A 19,394-nucleotide genomic window follows, 5' to 3' on the forward strand; every position below is an offset into this window, starting at 1 on the left:
AGGAAAAAGAGAGTCACATACAGCATATAAAGAAGAGAGAGCAAGGCAGAGAAAGAGAGAGAAAATGAGAAAGAAAGAGAAATAAATAAAAGAGAAAAGAGATAGAGAAGGAAACAGAATGACTCCTCCTTTGGGAGAGGGAGGGAGTGACACAGTGTGTGTGTTTTGTGTGTGTGATAACAAGAAAGGGAAGGAGAGAGAGGGAGGGAGGGAGGGAGAGAGAGAGAGAGAGGGAGGGTGGGAGGGAGGGAGGGAGGGAGAGAAAGGGAGGGAGAGGGAGAATGAATATCAGGAGCCAGAGGTCTGTGTTGGCAAAAGCAGACACCTGACAGACTGAGAGTGTGTGTATCAGAGCTGTGTGTGTCCCCGTGAGAACGGTTTTTGTTAACTGTTTGGTTGTGGATCCAGATTGAAACTTTCCTTCTGCTCGACCCGCTGGTACGCTGAAGGTCTCTGTGGGCGCAGGAATTTCAGGTCACAAGGTCTCCGGTGGCGCGGTGCAGTCAGGTCTGAGACCGGGGTAAGCTGCGCAGAACCGGGGATCAGACGGGCTGGACTGTACCGGGCTGGGAGTGTGTTCAGTGACTGGCTGAAGACGGCCCGATAGGATGGGACTGAGCTTGGAAGAAGCTGGATTGGTGCCGGTCTGAGGAAAGGCTGAAACCAGGACGGTGTTTATCCGATCCTCCCTGTCCTCCACACAGTAACAGCATGAGAGAGCTGCGCTCTGCGAGGGAAACCACGCGCTGAGTCGGAGAGGACATACACAAACCACAGCGACAACCCACAGTTTTCAGGCGGGGCTTCTTCAACATTTTGGGGAATCCTCGGAGGTCGTCCCCCCCCGTCAACCCCCCGGCGATGGCGTCGTCTGTGGATTGCGTGTTGTTGCTGGTGGCCGCCCTGCTGGGGTCGTACCATGCGGCTGTGGAAGGGGGGTGTGCCAGTAAGTGCTGCAGGGGTTCGGACAACTCTTGCACGACAACAGACTGGAGAGCGGACCGCGTGTACGGAACCTGCTACTGTGACGAGGTCTGCGTCAGGACCTTGGACTGTTGCCATGACTACCCGACCGCGTGCCCAGGTAAGATGTCAGACACGGCCGCCCAATCACATGTGTCCCAAATGCCACCCCCTTCACAGTGCCCTACTTGTTTTGAATCTTTTCTGCTCTATTGAATAAAGACAAAGGCAAAGGATAAGAGAAAGAAGAACCAAATACATGTGCAATGTACCTGCCCACTGCTGTCAGTCCCTCTGGATAAATGTGTCTGATGAATTAAGAAAATGTTACGTGGGTAGATGGCTAGACTACCCCCAGGGCTCTTAGGGATTACAGCATTCCTGATATAATACCATCCTGTGTGTTAATTCATGTATGAGTTACTATAGAAACCAGGCAGCCAACTGAATTGTTTCCTCGTCCCCAGTAGGGAGCACTGCTTCAGGGCTAGGGTGCCATTTAGGACCATGCTTGTACTTTTAGGTGAAGTAGAGGGTAGGGAGAGTGGGAGAATGTGGGCCCTTAAACAATGTTCACCTCAGGGATGGATTCAGGATGGACTCTGAACCTCAGGGATGGATTCAGGATGGACTCTGAACCTCAGGGATGGATTCAGGATGGACTCTGAACCTCAGGGATGGATTCAGGATGGACTCTGAACCTCAGGGATGGATTCAGGATGGACTCTGAATCTCAGGGATGGATTCAGGATGGACTCTGAACCTCAGGGATGGATTCAGGATGGACTCTGAACCTCAGGGATGGATTCAGGATGGACTCTGAACCTCAGGGAGGGACTCGGGATGGACTCAGAACCTTAGAGATGGACTCCTAATGGACTCTGAACCTTAGAGATGGACTCCTAATGGACTCTGAACCTTAGAGATGGACTCTGCCATCTGAACACACAGTAGCATGAAATGTGTTCAACTGCCAAACTTACTGAAAATGTAGCAAAAGAATGCATCCCAAATGGTACCATAGACCCTAAATAGTGCTGTATGTTTTACCAGGACCTATAAATTAAGTACATAGCAAATAGGGTCCTATTACATTTTCTGTCCTTTGGGGCTGCAGTCACGCCCAAGTTCTCATTGATGGTACTGAGGTGGAGCATGTGTCCAGCTTCAAATTCCTGGGTGTCCACATCTCCAAGGACCTCTCCTGGACCCCTCAACACCTCAGCCCTGGTCCAAAAGGCACAGCAGCACCTGTACTTTCTGAGGATGCTGACGAAGGCCCGCTTGTCTTCCCAGATCCTTGTGAACTTCTATCGCTGCCCAGTTGAGAGCATTTTGATGAACTGCGCCACGGTGTGGTTTGGTGGATGCTCCGTGGCAGACCGGAAAGCCCTGCAACGGGTGGTGAAAACCGGCCGGCACATCACTGGTGCCCAGCTCCCAGCCGTCGTACACTTCCAGCACAAGTGGTGTCTGCACAGGGCGCGCTGCATCTTCAGAGGCCACAAACTGTTTGCCCTCCTACCATCAGGCAGGCAGTACAGGTCTCTTCAATCCCCGCACCAGCAGGCTCAGGAATAGTTTCTTTCCATCTACTGTAACCCTGCTGAACTCTCTGACCCACCCCTCACTAACCATACCCCCCCGCCCACCGCTTAGTACCGCCTCTCAGGGACCTTGTTGCACTACTCCCTTTGTACTACTTGTCTATGTCAGGAACTTCACTGTTGCTATCCCTGCACATTTGTACTTGCATTTGCCTCATTGCATAGACGATTCATTCCCACTTGTACATACTACATACATATTCACATACTACATACATGCTTCCATACTACATATATATTCACATACTAGATACATATCCACATACTACACTGAACAAAATGATAAATGCAACACTTGTTTTTGCCATTTATCATGAACTGAACTCAAAGATCTACGACTTTCTCTATGTACACAAAAGGCCTATTTCTCTCAAATATTGTTCACAAATATGTCTAAATGTGTGTTAGTGACATACATATTCACATACTACATACATAGTCACATACTACATACATATTCCCATACTACATACATATTCACATACTACATACATATTCCCATACTACATACATATTTCCATACTAAATACATATTCACATACTACATACATATTCACATACTACATACATATTCCCATACTACATACATATTCACATACTACATACATATTTCCATATTACATACATATTCACATACTACATACATATTCACATACTACATACATATTCACATACTACATACATAGTCACATACTACATACATATTCCCATACTACATACATATTCACATACTACATACATATTTCCATACTACATACATATTCCCATACTACATACATATTTCCATACTACATACATATTCCCATACTACATACATAGTCACATACTACATACATATTCACATACTACATACATATTTCCATACTATATACATATTTCCATACTACATACATATTCCCATACTATATACATAGTCACATACTACATACATATTCACATACTACATACATATTTCCATACTACATACATATTCCCATACTATATACATATTTCCATACTACATACATATTCCCATCCTCCATATTAACCCAGTGCCTGTGTTTCTGGTACAGCCCAGGCATGTCTGGTGACCCAGTGGAGTCACTGGAGTGGTTGTGCCCAGTCCTGCCAACCATCCAAGCGGGTCAGGTGAGTCCTTCAGTCCGTTACGTTCCTCTACCCAGAACCAGATGGGAGTGTTTTAACCCACGTGTTCCCCACAAGATGTTTTGTACTTTGGGAATATTTAGTTTGTGGACGTATACTTCTAAAGATATCCTTATTAATTATGAATTGGTAGGCGGCGTCACATTGAGCGGGAGTCAAGCAACAGCGGACAGCCGTGTCCCAGCCTGGAGGAGCTGGCTGGATGCATGGAATACCGCTCCCACCAGACAGAGCACTGCGCTCCAAACACAGGTACACCCACCACACATAGACACACACAGACACATACCACACATTTACACACACCACACACCGCACACAGACACACATCGCACACAGACACACACCGCACACACACACACACACACCACACACATACACACCACACACACACGTACACACACCACACACACACACAAACACACACACATACACACCACACACAGACACCACACACACCACACACACACACACACACCACACACCGCACACAGACACACATCGCACACAGACACACACTGCACACACACACACACACACACCACACACATACACACCACACACAGACACCACACACAGACACACACCACACACGTACACACACCACACACACAGACAGACACTGCACGCACACGCACAATCTAACTGATACAGATTTTAAAACCTGCTTTGAATACTCAAATGGTTTCAGTCACATGCTTTTAAGAAGCAGGGTTCCTAGGTTGACCGTCATAGGCTCTGTGTTGACCTCTGCCTGGCCCTGTTAATACCGGACTGTCATAGGCTCTGTGTTGACCTCTGCCCTGTTAAAACCGGACTGTCATAGGCTCTGTGTTGACCTCTGCCCTGTTAATACCGGACTGTCATAGGCTCTGTGTTGACCTCTGCCCTGTTAATACCGGACTGTCATAGGCTCTGTGTTGACCTCTGCCCTGTTAATACTGGACTGTCATAGGCTCTGTGTTGACCTCTGCCCTGTTAATACCGGACTGTCATAGGCTCTGTGTTGACCTCTGCCCTGTTAATACCGGACTGTCATAGGCTCTGTGTTGACCTCTGCCTGGCCCTGTTAATACCGGACTGTCATAGGCTCTGTGTTGACCTCTCTCTGGCCCTGTTAATAACAGACTCTAGCAAGTGTCCTCTGTCCTGACCTTGGGTCATGACCTCATATGCTTATGTGTAAAAAAATGAATAAAATCTTAACCTGATCACAATGCTTCTATTCATCGCCTAAACATGTTTCTGTTAATGCGAACGCCGGGGCCTTTTGTCTGTTCAGGGCCGGCCTTCATCACCACCATGGAGTTTGGAAAAGGGAGGATTCGCCATGATGTCTATGGGCTGCCTCTGGACGTGGGGTCTGTCTGCTTCCTTACTAATGCTTATAAGCTCTATACGACTGTGTTCTGAAAGCTTACGGCAGGTCGTAGGTGATTCCCTCTTGGTTTCCTCTTTGGTTAAAAAGTGTGTTTCTGGTTGGAAGTGTGATCCTTTGCACTCATCATGAATAGAAACCAGAGTGTTTGTTCACCTGCATAGCTGGCAGCCGCACACACACACTCCCACACACACTCCGACACACACACACACACACACACACACACACAGACACACCTGGGTGTCATTTCTAAGCCCCATAATGATACCCTTTGAAATTAAACACCACTGTTCAGTGGATATGAACCATGAATAAAAGCGCATTTACAAAGGCTCCAGACCACGACGACCGCGTCTCTCTGATCACAATCCGACAAACACCCCCCCCAGCCTCAACCGGCGTCCCCGTGTGAAGGCCCCCCCCCCCCGGGGCTGGCTCAGGCACCACGGAATTCAAAACAATAGTTTGCCATCAAGTACTTTTACCAGAGACCCCCCCCCTACCTGCCCCACCCCAGTGCAGTGCGCCATTTGGGACTCAACACATCTACCGTATCTCTGAGCTTGCCCCCCCCCTCCCTCCCCCCGACAGGTTCTGTATGGAGTTTAGGATGGAGTCCCTGACCGCCCAGTGTGGGGCGGAGGACCGGCCACACACCCGCTGGATGCGCTACCTCAGGGAGGGGCACTCAGTGTGTGTGGCCTGCCAGCCCCCCGCCATGCGGAACCATAGTGCCAGCTGCCAGGGGGATGGACAGGAATCCAACAGGTACCCGCGTCACCGCCAGAGACTGTTCCCAGAGACTGTTCCCAGAGACTGTTCCCAGAGGCTGTTCCCAGAGACTGTTCCCAGAGACTGTTCCCAGAGACTGTTCCCAGAGGCTGTTCCCAGAGACTGTTCCCAGAGACTGTTCCCAGAGGCTGTTCCCAGAGACTGTTCCCAGAGGCTGTTCCCAGAGACTGTTCCCAGAGACTGTTCCCAGAGGCTGTTCCCAGAGACTGTTCCCAGAGACTGTTCCCAGAGGCTGTTCCCAGAGACTGTTCCCAGAGACTGTTCCCTGAGACTGTTCCCAGAGGCTATTCCCAGAGACTGTTCCCAGAGACTGTTCCCAGAGACTGTTCCCAGAGACTGTTGCTGTTTTATAGGAGGCGGAGTAGGCTTTGTTTCAGGCCCAATGGTCCCAGTGTGGGACACATTCTCATGTAGTGAGTCAGAACAGACCACAGGGCAGGATATTGGTTCTGTAGTGTGAGGCAGAACAGACCACAGGGCAGGATATTGGTTCTGTAGTGTGAGGCAGAACAGACCACAGGGCAGGATATTGGTTCTGTAGTGTGAGGCAGAATAGACCACAGGGCAGGTTATTGGTTCTGTAGTGTGAGGCAGAACAGACCACAGGGCAGGATATTGGTTCTGTAGTGTGAGGCAGAACAGACCACAGGGCAGGTTATTGGTTCTGTAGTGTGAAGCAGAATGACACACAGGGCAGGATATTGGTTCTGTAGTGTGAGGCAGAACAGACCACAGGGCAGGATATTGGTTCTGTAGTGTGAGGCAGAACAGACCACAGGGCAGGATATTGGTTCTGTAGTGTGAGGCAGAATAGACCACAGGGCAGGTTATTGGTTCTGTAGTGTGAGGCAGAACAGACCACAGGGCAGGATATTGGTTCTGTAGTGTGAGGCAGAATAGACCACAGGGCAGGATATTGGTTCTGTAGTGTGAGGCAGAACAGACCACAGGGCAGGATATTGGTTCTGTAGTGTGAGGCAGAACAGACCACAGGGCAGGATATTGGTTCTGTAGTGTGAGGCAGAACAGACCACAGGGCAGGATATTGGTTCTGTAGTGTGAGGCAGAACAGACCACAGGGCAGGATATTGGTTCTGTAGTGTGAGGCAGAACAGACCACAGGGCAGGATATTGGTTCTGTAGTGTGAGGCAGAACAGACCACAGGGCAGGATATTGGTTCTGTAGTGTGAGGCAGAACAGACCACAGGGCAGGATATTGGTTCTGTAGTGTGAGTCAGAACAGACCACAGGGCAGGATATTGGTTCTGCAGTGTGAAGCAGAATGACACACAGGGCAGGATATTGGTTCTGTAGTGTGAAGCAGAATGACACACAGGGCAGGATATTGGTTCTGTAGTGTGAAGCAGAATGACACACAGGGCAGGATATTTGTGCTTGTGACAAGGGTTGTGGGTTAAAATCCCAAGGGGGGCTAGTATAAAATAAATGCCTGCACTAGTGCGATAAGACCTGCTAAATTACTTACATTCATCTAAACTGAAACATGTCCACGTGAAAACGCATTTAGTTGTGTGGTCTTCAGTGTTCTCTGTGCTCCAGCAGACTTCAGCCCTCACACCCGTCCTGTTAGAAGGACCTTTGACCTTTTGGAATGCAGGTGTTTCAACTCTGAATCAAGCGCCAGTTTTCTTGCCCCTCAGCTCATCGCAGGCAGTGAAGTCACACACAGTCACCCCATTCGCTCAGGAGATCCTCTGAAATAACACCCCCCCCCAAACCCCTGCAGCTGGTCACGTACGTCGTACGCCAGAGGTCAGAGTCATATGGACTAGGACTGGTCCAGGAAACAAGAACACTGGAGGAACCATAACTGCACGTTTTCACTTCAGGACTCAGCTTGTGTTCAGGAGATGGACCCAGCGTTAATGGTGTCGTGTGCGTGTTCTACAGTGTCAGCCGTACTAACCCCCCCCTGTCTATGCGTGTCTCAGCGAGGAGCTGCTCCATTGGCAGGCGGTGGGGAACTCCCAATGTCGAGGGACGTGGAAGAAGGTCCAGAGAAGATCACGCTGCTCCTGCCCCCAGGTCCACAGCTTCCTCTTCATCTGACCACAGGACTGGGTCCGAATGGGGCCCGGGTCAAAGCACCTCTGACCAGGCCCATGTATCAGAGGCACAGCCGGGTTTGTTCAGTAGTTCCTAGCGCTAGAGCCCATAGAGTCCAGAGGCCATATTCACAAAAGTAGCTAAAAGTAGCTCCTAACGAGCTGATTTAGGAGTAACTCTTAAAATAAATGGGTGTGTCAGTCCTAAGTTTAGGACTCCGATATTTTTGGTCTATCCTACAGGCTGCTGCCGGCATTCTGCCTCATAATCCAGTCAACAATTTAGAAACACTTAATGACACCAAGCTTTAAACAAGGTATCGACTTAATCGGGAGGGTTTTATGATCATAGTAGAGCTAGTCAGGGATGCGGTCACTTCACCAACAAACAGAAACAACCTAATAACATCGAGATCAAGGTTGTGACAACTCTACGCTAGGGAAAATGCAGTGTAGAAGAACTACGTGTATCTCAGTCATCTGTCAGTAGAATATTAAATAAAACAATAAATGCCCTGCCCAGACACCATATCGTGCAACAAATAATTTGGTTTCCTCATGATCTTCACCAACTACAAAGAAACAAAGTCAACTTTATGGCCATAGTTCGAACAGCCGGTTTAGTTGGTGCTACAGATACACATAACAGAAATTACTGCACCATCAAAAGATGAACACGCATTCCTTTACGAGCTGCCAGACATGTAAGAGGCTGACAATTAGCTGAACATATCTTGACTAGTCAGCATATCATTTTCGGTTTCATGTTTCATCAGTGACACCTACATTTTCATTTGAATATCTTTATTTTGCCAAAATGGCAACATGACAGATCCTTCTACAGTATTGCTATGATGAAGTCACTGACAGAGACCCCTCCCCTATCAGCCAATCTCTGCGGGCATGGTAAGTAAGCTTGTTCGTGGAACACGACATCATCCATAGCAACAGGGTCAACGCCGCCTTTTCTGTTAGCTTAAGACTTCTCCCAATTCCTTAGTAAAAGTTGGTCTTAGAAGATCTGTGAATAAGTTGGTCTCACTCCTCCTAGTGGTAAGATAACATGTTTTGTGAATACGGCCCCTGGGCTAAAGTGCAAGTAGGGAACGAGGTGGAAGCCATACTCTCGGACAACCACATTAACGCCAAATCAAAGTTAACTAACTTAATTTATCAGAATCACAATGAAAACAACCTTGTAAGAACACTTGAGAATTAAACAAGAATTAAAGAGATTTCCACTTTTCTATTCACAATGTTACTAAAAAAACGCTGTAAAATAAATGAAATCAAATGTCCAAATGTTTTCTGGATTATGTTTTACAACTTGCAATGTTTACATTTCTTCAAACTGCTATTGTTCAGGATAATAAGATAGACACTGCCCCCTGCTGATTACAGACGGTTTTACAACCCTTCATTGAACAAAGACCAAGATGGAACCAAACCACAGGCAGCCAAGCAGTTCAAAACATTACAGAACACTGATTACTTTCAAACTCCATGAAAAACAAACCAAACGACACATTTAAGACAAGTCACTAAAACTTAGTGGACATACCATGCAACATCACAACAAGATCCCAAATGTCCCCACAATATGACGAGCGGGCTGGCCGACAGACACAGCTCCAGCCAGACACCAAAGTGTGAGTTCCAAAGGGTTCCCCAATCCCTGTACAAAGATCCCATAATGACCTGGTGGGACGCAGTGCCCTATCATTTAGGAGACATGCTCAGCTAGCTAGTCGGCGTCGACCTGGCCGGTCCTCTTCAGGGTTCTCCAGCGGTCTTTGAGCTGGACCCCGGTGCGCCCCTGGAAGTCGTGTCCCAGCAGGATGCGTGACCACCTCCCCTCGCCGTGCTGCTTCACACCGGCCTTAAGTGCCCGGTCCAGATCCCAAGACCACTTCTGCACAGAAGGAGAGGGGGTCACATATTAAAAGGGGGCCACCTGGGAATGGTACGTGCACTACAATCTATGACAGCAGGGGATTTTTCAGTTTCATTATCAGAAATTCAACAAGCATTAATTACATTTTGCTCTTTGAGATCAACACTAAATATTCTATAACATCAAAGTAAGAATAAAACATTGATAAAAAATAAACTTTGTAACAAATATATAACAGAGGAAAACTATTCGCCCCGTTTGTTTAGGAAAGCCGACATTACCAGAGACGATTGAAGACTCCAGAGAAGTTGATTTAAGAACATCATTCTAAACTAAGCTGCAGGACAGAAAGGACTGCCAGGGTTGAGACCCAGATGACATTCATGATTTATGATTTTAAAGAAGCCAAACTAGTGCTGTGACAGGAGAAAACTGAGTGGCTCAACCATGCATCAGAGACTATCATAATGACTCAGATGACAGAAATATTCCAAAACACACACCCTTACTGAAACGCTACAGAAAAAAACCTGATGCAGACAGAGTCATAGTTTGGGTGCTTTCAAAAAAAAGACCAGATGCAGACAAGTAAAGGCCTCCGCAGACCTGCTCCAGTCTGTTTTAGCACAAATCTACATTGTAAATGCTCATGAAGAATACAAGGAAGGAATCCTGATCCACGAGTTTGATTAAACTGTTTATACAATTGATGAATGTTATAGAACAGTGCGGTCCAGCCATTATCCAAACCGCTTTTAGACGACCAAAGTTTTAGAGACTTAATTTTCCTTTCAATTTTATGTCACAAAATTGTCTGTGGAGACGCCGGCGTGCCAGCAAGCTGTCATACCCTGTGAGTCTTTCTGGAGGTATTGGGGAGGCAGACGCTGTCCTGAGCCGTCGTGTTCAGGGACGTCTGAGGTGAGTGGGTTCCTCTGTAGGTCAACCGCATCGACACTGAAAGACAAATAACAAGACTAAGTCACACCACCACCAGCATGACCCTACATTAACACGTTCTGCTGATCCCACTGCGTTGGTCACCACTGGAAAACAGCAGTATTGCAGCTCAGTGGTTTGTGATATATGGCTGATATACCAGTGCTATGGGCTATATACAGGCACTCTGCTTTGTGTCGTACCTAAGAGCAGCTCTTAGCCGTGGTATATTAGTAATATACCACACCCCCTATCGCCTTACCCCTCGTTCTCCTAGAATGGGGCACAGACTTTTTGCAAGAGCCCGGATTCCAGGGTTGAACATTTCCTGTTGAGAGCAGTTTCTTTTTGGGCCTGGGGAGAAAGCAACACATTCACATGCCGGCGATATAAGTCTTCATATTTGCCTCTGTTAGCAGTTAGCTTAATTAGCGCTTGTACATGGCTAATGACAAATTCATCAAAATACATTTTTGTCCTGTATGGTCTCTTACCCCATTCACAGGGCAAGGTCCTATAAAAAAAACAAAATACACTAACCCCATTTACAGGGCAAGGTCCTATAAAAAGACAAAATACACTAACCCCATTTACAGGGCAAGGTCCTATAAAAAGACAAAATACACTAACCCCATTTACAGGGCAAGGTCCTATAAAAAGACAGACCATTTGCAGGAAAAAGGTGTCAGTGATACTAAGAGCTAAATACTTTTACTTCATTTCTAATTTCAGCCTGTTACATGTCAGAAGTCACAAGATACATTTCCTTTGAAAACACATGATACATTGACATTATGTGGCTGATAAGTATGTATTATGAACTCCAAAAGGAAAATATCACAAACAATATAGTTCATGACTGACCTTATAAGAACTGCAGTTTCCTCGTTGCTGGAATGGTCAGAATGAAAAATATTACTTCTAAACAGAAAACACCCCTATTTATCACAACAGAACTTCACAAACCAGAGTACAACTCCCTAAATGGCACCCCACTTCTTTTATTGCCCTCTACTTTTGACCAGGGCCCGGGACAAAAGCAAGGTACTGAATCCGGTAACAGTGGTTACCAAACCTCCCCAAAGGAACCTCAGAGACCCCTGACACACAAGGGAATAATAGCCCTACAGAGGGGCCCCTGACACACAAGGGAATAACAGCCAGACAGAGGGGCCCCTGACACACAAGGGAATAACAGCCAGACAGAGGGGCCCCTGACACACAAGGGAATAACAGCCAGACAGAGGGGCCCCTGACACACAAGGGAATAACAGCCAGACGGAGGGGCCCCTGACACACAAGGGAATAACAGCCAGACGGAGGGGCCCCTGACACACAAGGGAATAACAGCCAGACAGAGGGGCCCCTGACACACAAGGGAATAACAGCCAGACAGAGGGGCCCCTGACACACAAGGGAATAACAGCCAGACGGAGGGGCCCCTGACACACAAGGGAATAACAGCCAGACGTTTTGAAGAATCCAAGGAGTCCTCACTCTTTGCAGTGTTCTGAGGAGATGCTGGTGAGGTCTGACTCCTGATCCTTCGATTCCTCCGCCGTCCGCGCCCCCTTCTCCTCGGACACCTGAACCACCTTGGTGGCAGCCTGAAACACCAAAAGGACCGGCTGTATAAAACATTGTTAAGGGCTCTGAAAAAACACAGGATAAACTGTAGCTAATGCTAACATGCTCACGCAGCACCAGGACCCACGCTCAGACCATTCAGAGACACAAAAACATAAAAAAACAAAGCTTTCCTCAGACCTGATCTTACAATCAAATCTAAGAGGAAGTGCCAAGATCATATTCCACTCTTGCACGTACAATCAGGACCGCAAGATGACATGTGAACATAATGGGCTCTAGTCAGAAGGGCAGAAGCTCGGGAACATGGGGTCCGTCGCTACCCAACCGGTGAGTCGCAGGACCAATACCGTACCTGAAACAGGAAGTCAGAGGGGTGTTTGTCCAGGAAAGTGTCCAGGAAGGTGTGGATCTTCTCCAGCAGACGAGGCCAGCTGAAGTTGCGTAGGAACGGGTGGTAGGTGTCTCTCTTACTGACAATCATGGAGAGCTTGATGGTCAAGTTCTGTAGAGCCCCGGGAGGGAAATACCAGTTTATCACTAAACAAGACCAGAGGGGGTGTGGTAAACCCGGCTGTTCTTGGGCACCACACAAAGCAGTCTGATAGAAACAAGGGCGGAAATGCGGTTTCAGCCAAACAGCACTCCGGACCCAAACCACCCAGTTAATAATAAATGATATGAATATAGGAAGATAACACCCAAAAAAGTCACTGGTAAAGTTATAGACAGAGTTGCTTTGACTAAAGTTAAACTGACTGAGTTGAAACCCAAAGCCAGGGACCCGTTAACCAGGGACCCGTTAACCAGGGACCCGCTAACCAGGGACCCGCTAACCAGGGACCCGCTAACCAGGGACCCGCTAACCAGGGACCCGCTAACCTGTTTATACTGTATGCAGGTGTTAGCCTGCTGTCATATCTTCTCAGTGAGTTGTATCACCGGTCACGATTAGGGAGACAATAGACAGTTACATTAATGAGATAAAAAATATGATCTATATAAAAAATACTATTCATACAGGTTTCCACAAGATACATGAATGGATGATTTCCTGTAAATGTGTGGCTTTACGTGAATGGATGATTTCCTGTGAATGTTTGGCTTTACGTGAATGGATGATTACCTGTGAATGTTTGGCTTTACGTGAATGGATGATTTCCTGTGAATGTGTGGCTTTACGTGAATGGATGATTACCTGTGGGATTTGACAGTCCTCTTCCAGCCACTGGAGAGCTGAGGAAGCCATGGACACATTCCCCTTGTCCAGGCACACAGCTACACACTGGGAGAGGGCATACAGACCAATCAGTGACAGCTACACACTGGGAGAAACACCACAGACCAATCAGAGACAGCTCCCTGAGAGAGACAGCTCCCTGAGAGAGACAGCTCCCTGAGAGAGACACCACACAGACCAATAAGAGGCAGCTACACATTGGGAGAAACCACACAGACCAATCAGAGACACCTTACAGAGAGAGACCATACAGACGATTCAGAGACAGCTCACTGGGAGAGACCATACAGACTATTCAGAGACAGCTCACTGGGAGAGACCATACAGGACAAAAGTGAGCTCACTGGGAGAGACCATACAGACTATTCATAGACAGCTCACTGGGAGAGACCATACAGACTATTCAGAGACAGCTCACCGGGAGAGACCAGACAGGACAAAAGTGAGCTCACTGGGAGAGACCATACAGGACAAAAGTGAGCTCACTGGGAGAGAGACAAAACAGATTGATACTGTTCTGATATACCGTTATATACTGTATTCCCAGTGGTGAACACAAGGGGTGCCATTTCTTTACAAACATTAAACAATTACATGACAATAACAACCCTGTAGGCCATAGAAACAGTACACCGCCCAAGCCTATTACCAAGGCCACACTAATCCACGGAGATCATAAATCAAATTGCAGTGGAATGTTTTTGGTCCACCGTCAGTTTGCCAACTGGCTTGTGTGTCTGTCGGACGGTTACAAATGTTATCCCCGGTATTCCACAACTCCCATAATACTAACACAGGACGTTGATACCCATGGCTCCAGGGCTAGACACGAGGGACCAAAATTAGAACTAGATTACTAAATTCCAGTGGTTGGTCCAAAACTCTTATATAATGACTGGTACAGAGGGGTGTCGTAACTGCACTTTCTAGGGTCAGAATTTCTCTTCTGCTTAGTATGCACTGATAGAACTGTTCAATAACCATCTTGCTAACGTCAAAATAGGTTGATCACGTTCCACAACATGCAGCCTCCTGACCTCCTCCAATGGCTTTTGAGAAAGAAACAAAGTGATGAAAAGCAAATAGCAGATTCAGAATATTTTTTGTGTGTGTATAATTCATGTTCCCTTATTAAACCCCTGTTAGGGAGCACATTCAGTGTAGAAAGAGCCCAGCGAATTTCATCACAGGTTGCTAAGACATTGAATGGACAAAAGTCAGTGTTAATGGTACATTCTAAGTTGGAAGTAACCCAAAAACGGGCCGCGGTGCAGATAGACAGTTTAGCGGGACATGTAGGTCGGAATCACCTGAACATAGAGCAGGTTGCTGACGTGCCGGAACAGCGTGTCGTCTGCCACAGTCTCATTCAACGACGCCCAGACACCGACAGCTGACATCAACGGGGTTAACCGCTCGTCTCGGTCAAAGGTGATGTCTTGTACAAAATAAAGATAAATTACGTCACAAAACTACTGACAACACCACTGGCCTTCACACCTTCAGCCGCAACTGAGTACGTGTTCTCGATCTGAGTGATCAGAAATGTAATTGTTGACGTTTCTTAGGGCACGGTTACATAGGCGGTCAGGAACTTAAACCTTTTCAAAGGGTCTGCGACAACACATTTTGTCTAAACAATGTTTATAATTCCATCGATTTATCAGAGCAAATTCAATGTGTCACTCCCTAACAAAAAACGCATGAATATTCAATTTCCCCCCAGGTAGTCCCACAATGCGTTGAATAATATACTTCCCGACCCTAGTGGAACTGGTCCATCTTCTCCTACAGTAGACGAGTATATTAAGGTTGTTGCGAGTGTGTGTGTGTATATACTGGGAATGCCAACAAAGTCTACAAAATAAAAGTGTACTAGAATGCTCACTTACCCAAATGTTTACCGTGCATTACCCGTGACAGGAAGCCACATACCAGCCTTTTCTGTTTCTGTTCGTGTTTAAGGTGGGGGATGCCATCTAAAATTGCTGAAAGGGTAATGCAGACCAGTTACAGCTTCTGTAGCTAGCTATAGAATTGAACTAGATGTTTTATTGTTTACTTTAGCCACTTGGCTAGCTAACGTTAAAGTAACTTTAACTCAAACAATTTACCTTCCAGCGTCGAAATGGCTTGGTTGAATTCTTTGAAATTCTGCTCTTTGAAGAATTTACACAAACTGAGAAAAGTGAAGTCAATCATCCATCTTTTAGCAATAACTGCGACATCAGAAAAAGGTACACATGAATCCGTAGTGCTTGTAACGTTTACTATTTTGTTATTTGAATCCAGCTCCATCGCTAATGTTTTGAAAACAAAAAATGCCTACATTTGTTGATTCAAAATGAGCGCTTCCGTGACGTGGTGGAAGCTGATGTGACTTTCTAGCAGCGTAATCTGTCCACATCGCCGCCTAGCGCCTTGGTATAGATATCACAAGCAACATAGGCATGTCATTTATTTTTTGGGGGGGCAATTGGGGGAACACCCCCCAGTATTACACACAGGTCAGTTTGACACACAGAAAAGAGTGAAAATCCCTGGATCCATTGTCCCTGACCGCCTTGTCCCAATATGTAACACAAACCTATGCCTTTGTTTGTAGCATTTATAAAGTTACTTGTGATTAGAGGTTCTCAAACCTCTCCTGGTGGCCCCCATCCATTCCCTTCATTAGATATACTCCAGAGCTAGCACACCAGAAGCAACTTCTCAACTAATTATCAAGCCCTTGACTACACACTGAGATACTGTTCTAGCGGTTCCAATTGAGTGAGTAACCAGTTTAAATAACAATGTGGTGTACAGTATGGCCAATACAGTATGACCAAAGGTCCAAACCGGTCATATTGGCAAAATGCCCCACCCTGTCGTGCCTTAGTGCTTAAGTACGTCAGCAGCCCATCAGACAGCCACCATGATGAAGCAGTGGCTCTGGGTGATGCAGACATGTATTTTTCCTTTCTTTCTTCTAATGTTTGCGTGCAGCCCCAGAGATTCTAATTTCAATAGGAAAGCTGATACAGTAAATTGTACGTTTAACTTGGTAAATAAGAATCGCACATTTGAATTTGTGCCTGGCTTCTACGTAACCAAAGCAGCTTTGACCATTCTGAACATCAGTTGCAAAGGTTGACCACTAGATCATCTTTATCTCTCGGTGAACAATCAAATGCACTGAATTCACCTGCGGCGCTAATCATCTACTGGCACCATCCCTGACCGCGACAACGAGAGGGGAAATTGAATATTTGAATGTTCTTGTCACCATCATGTTTTTAGCCATCAAATGCATATTATCTCCGGTCGGGAGTGTTTTCAGAATCCAGCCGGGACCTGCGGGGGGGGGGGGGCAGTTGGCCAGTTGGCAGTTGGCTGATATTCGGCCAGTTGGCAGCAGTCCCGTCGCCATCCTTTCTAGCCGTCTCAACTCCTTCTAGAGGTAGTGAATAATAGCCACTTAGGCAATTGAGGTGGCGTCAGCTCCTCAGGCCGATGGTGACAGCAAGGCCTGTCCAAGAGCTGGGGGAGGGGGGGGGGGGTTGATCAGATCTTAAGGATGCAGATTCTGACGATTGAAGATGTGTTTTTGCTATTGACTCAGCTAAGATTTCTTTTGCTGTTCCAGGGTGAAGTGGCGAACTCTGGAAGTGCTTGAGACCAACTGCCATGTGTTGACCGGAAAGAACGCTGTGTGATCCGGCCCAACGCGGACACACCGGTAAGGAGACCCCGCTCTTGGTTAGTCTGTCGACGTTCATGTCTTTCTGTGCTGTGTGTGTCCACTTGCAGGTCGACGGTCAATGCAAGGCCCCTGCATCAACACCGTCCACAGAGTGACCTGTCTGGACACATTCAGCTGTGTGGTGAGACCAGGCACTGACCATGGGTTCCACAGAGTGACCTGTCTGGACACATTCAGCTGTGTGGTGAGACCAGGCACTGACCATGGGTTCCACAGAGTGACCTGTCTGGACACATTCAGCTGTGTGGTGAGACCAGGCACTGACCATGGGTTCCACAGAGTGACCTGTCTGGACACATTCAGCTGTGTGGTGAGACCAGGCACTGACCATGGGTTCCACAGAGTGACCTGTCTGGACACATTCAGCTGTGTGGTGAGACCAGGCACTGACCATGGGTTCCACAGAGTGACCTGTCTGGACACATTCAGCTGTGTGGTGAGACCAGGCACTGACCATGGGTTCCACAGAGTGACCTGTCTGGACACATTCAGCTGTGTGGTGAGACCAGGCACTGACCATGGGTTCCACAGAGTGACCTGTCTGGACACATTCAGCTGTGTGGTGAGACCAGGCACTGACCATGGGTTCCACAGAGTGACCTGTCTGGACACATTCAGCTGTGTGGTGAGACCAGGCACTGACCATGGGTTCCACAGAGTGACCTGTCTGGACACATTCAGCTGTGTGGTGAGACCAGGCACTGACCATGGGTTCCACAGAGTGACCTGTCTGGACACATTCAGCTGTGTGGTGAGACCAGGCACTGACCATGGGTTCCACAGAGTGACCTGTCTGGACACATTCAGCTGTGTGGTGAGACCAGGCACTGACCATGGGTTCCACAGAGTGACCTGTCTGGACACATTCAGCTGTGTGGTGAGACCAGGCACTGACCATGGGTTCCACAGAGTGACCTGTCTGGACACATTCAGCTGTGTGGTGAGACCAGGCACTGACCATGGGTTCCACAGAGTGACCTGTCTGGACACATTCAGCTGTGTGGTGAGACCAGGCACTGACCATGGGTTCCACAGAGTGACCTGTCTGGACACATTCAGCTGTGTGGTGAGACCAGGCACTGACCATGGGTTCCACAGAGTGACCTGTCTGGACACATTCAGCTGTGTGGTGAGACCAGGCACTGACCATGGGTTCCACAGAGTGACCTGTCTGGACACATTCAGCTGTGTGGTGAGACCAGGCACTGACCATGGGTTCCACAGAGTGACCTGTCTGGACACATTCAGCTGTGTGGTGAGACCAGGCACTGACCATGGGTTCCACAGCTTCAACGTATTCATCATTTGTACCTGACCGTGAACATTCAGGTGTCTGTCACGATGTTAGTTCATGGAGATGGTGTGACCATGGAAGCCATCTTTTACTGTTCTGGTGATTCTGGAATGCAGGTCAGAGAATGATCACTTGAACTTACTGAGCTTTGGACCTTCACTGTGTGATCTGATTCATCTGTAAAATACATATTTTTTACAGTCACAGGTCTGATCTGGCTTTGCACAGGTTCACATCCAGTTGTCCTGCAATCCTGTAGTCCTTCCTATTACATGCTGATACATTCTGTTGACAAACATTCTATTGTGTCCAATTAATGTTCTGTTTTTTACTGACAATATTTTACTGATGTGTCATGTTTAATTGTTTCAAACCTGTGGATGTAAATGTGATTTGTGTACCCACCTAATCCTCCCCAGCGACTGGGCAGAAGATGGTTGGTGTTTGCCCTGAATGTCCTACCGCATTGCCCATGGACCATGACAACATGGTGAGGACGGCCACCCGGTCTGTGGAGAAGTCCAACAGGAAGCCCAGCCAGGGCCAATCACTGTGCCGTCCTCCAAGTCACTCTTGCCAAAGCGTCGGTCAGAACACGTGTAATGCAGCCATGAATCCTTATCTACTGCCCCCTGGGAACCATGCGTGTCCTCCCTGCCTCCAACTCGCCCGTGACCCCGCCCTCTAACCCTGACCCTGCCACCCTGGACCGGGGGACCCTTGTGAACCATGTCACCCG

At 47.5% G+C, this 19,394-nt stretch overlaps 2 protein-coding genes across 2 annotated transcripts; one reads left to right on the forward strand and one right to left on the reverse strand.

Annotated features, from left to right (window-relative positions):
• Window positions 1-281: 281 nt before the first annotated feature.
• On the forward strand, window positions 282-9,254 carry LOC105019640 (somatomedin-B and thrombospondin type-1 domain-containing protein). Its single transcript, XM_013139728.4, has 6 exons — window positions 282-1,084; window positions 3,623-3,698; window positions 3,850-3,968; window positions 4,999-5,077; window positions 5,689-5,865; window positions 7,843-9,254. Exons 1-6 carry the CDS (start codon window positions 862-864, stop codon window positions 7,958-7,960), a joined length of 792 nt encoding a protein of 263 aa, XP_012995182.1. The 5' UTR covers window positions 282-861; the 3' UTR covers window positions 7,961-9,254.
• Window positions 9,255-9,336: 82 nt separating this feature from the next.
• terf1 (telomeric repeat binding factor (NIMA-interacting) 1) lies at window positions 9,337-15,965 on the reverse strand. Its single transcript, XM_010885972.4, has 10 exons — window positions 15,731-15,965; window positions 15,509-15,604; window positions 14,927-15,054; window positions 13,575-13,661; window positions 12,732-12,881; window positions 12,287-12,396; window positions 11,654-11,680; window positions 11,052-11,143; window positions 10,701-10,807; window positions 9,337-9,868 (listed from the first exon to the last, which is right to left on the reverse strand). Exons 1-10 carry the CDS (start codon window positions 15,912-15,914, stop codon window positions 9,701-9,703), a joined length of 1,149 nt encoding a protein of 382 aa, XP_010884274.1. The 5' UTR covers window positions 15,915-15,965; the 3' UTR covers window positions 9,337-9,700.
• Between the last annotated feature and the right edge of the window lie 3,429 nt (window positions 15,966-19,394).

This window comes from Esox lucius, chromosome 21, assembly GCF_011004845.1.
Source record: "Esox lucius isolate fEsoLuc1 chromosome 21, fEsoLuc1.pri, whole genome shotgun sequence".
NCBI lineage: Eukaryota > Metazoa > Chordata > Actinopteri > Esociformes > Esocidae > Esox > Esox lucius.

Coding starts and splice junctions, on each gene's coding strand:
- LOC105019640 (XM_013139728.4), top strand. CDS start 862: ATGGCGTCGTCTGTGGATTGCGTGTTGTTGCTGGTGGCCGCCCTGCTG. Junction 3,969..4,998: donor GCACTGCGCTCCAAACACAG/GTACACCCACCA, acceptor TTGTCTGTTCAG/GGCCGGCCTTCATCACCACC. Junction 5,078..5,688: donor GGGCTGCCTCTGGACGTGGG/GTCTGTCTGCTT, acceptor TCCCCCCGACAG/GTTCTGTATGGAGTTTAGGA.
- terf1 (XM_010885972.4), bottom strand. CDS start 15,914: ATGGAGCTGGATTCAAATAACAAAATAGTAAACGTTACAAGCACTACG. Junction 15,605..15,730: donor AGCCATTTCGACGCTGGAAG/GTAAATTGTTTG, acceptor TTACCCTTTCAG/CAATTTTAGATGGCATCCCC. Junction 12,397..12,731: donor CCTCTGACTTCCTGTTTCAG/GTACGGTATTGG, acceptor TTGGTGTTTCAG/GCTGCCACCAAGGTGGTTCA.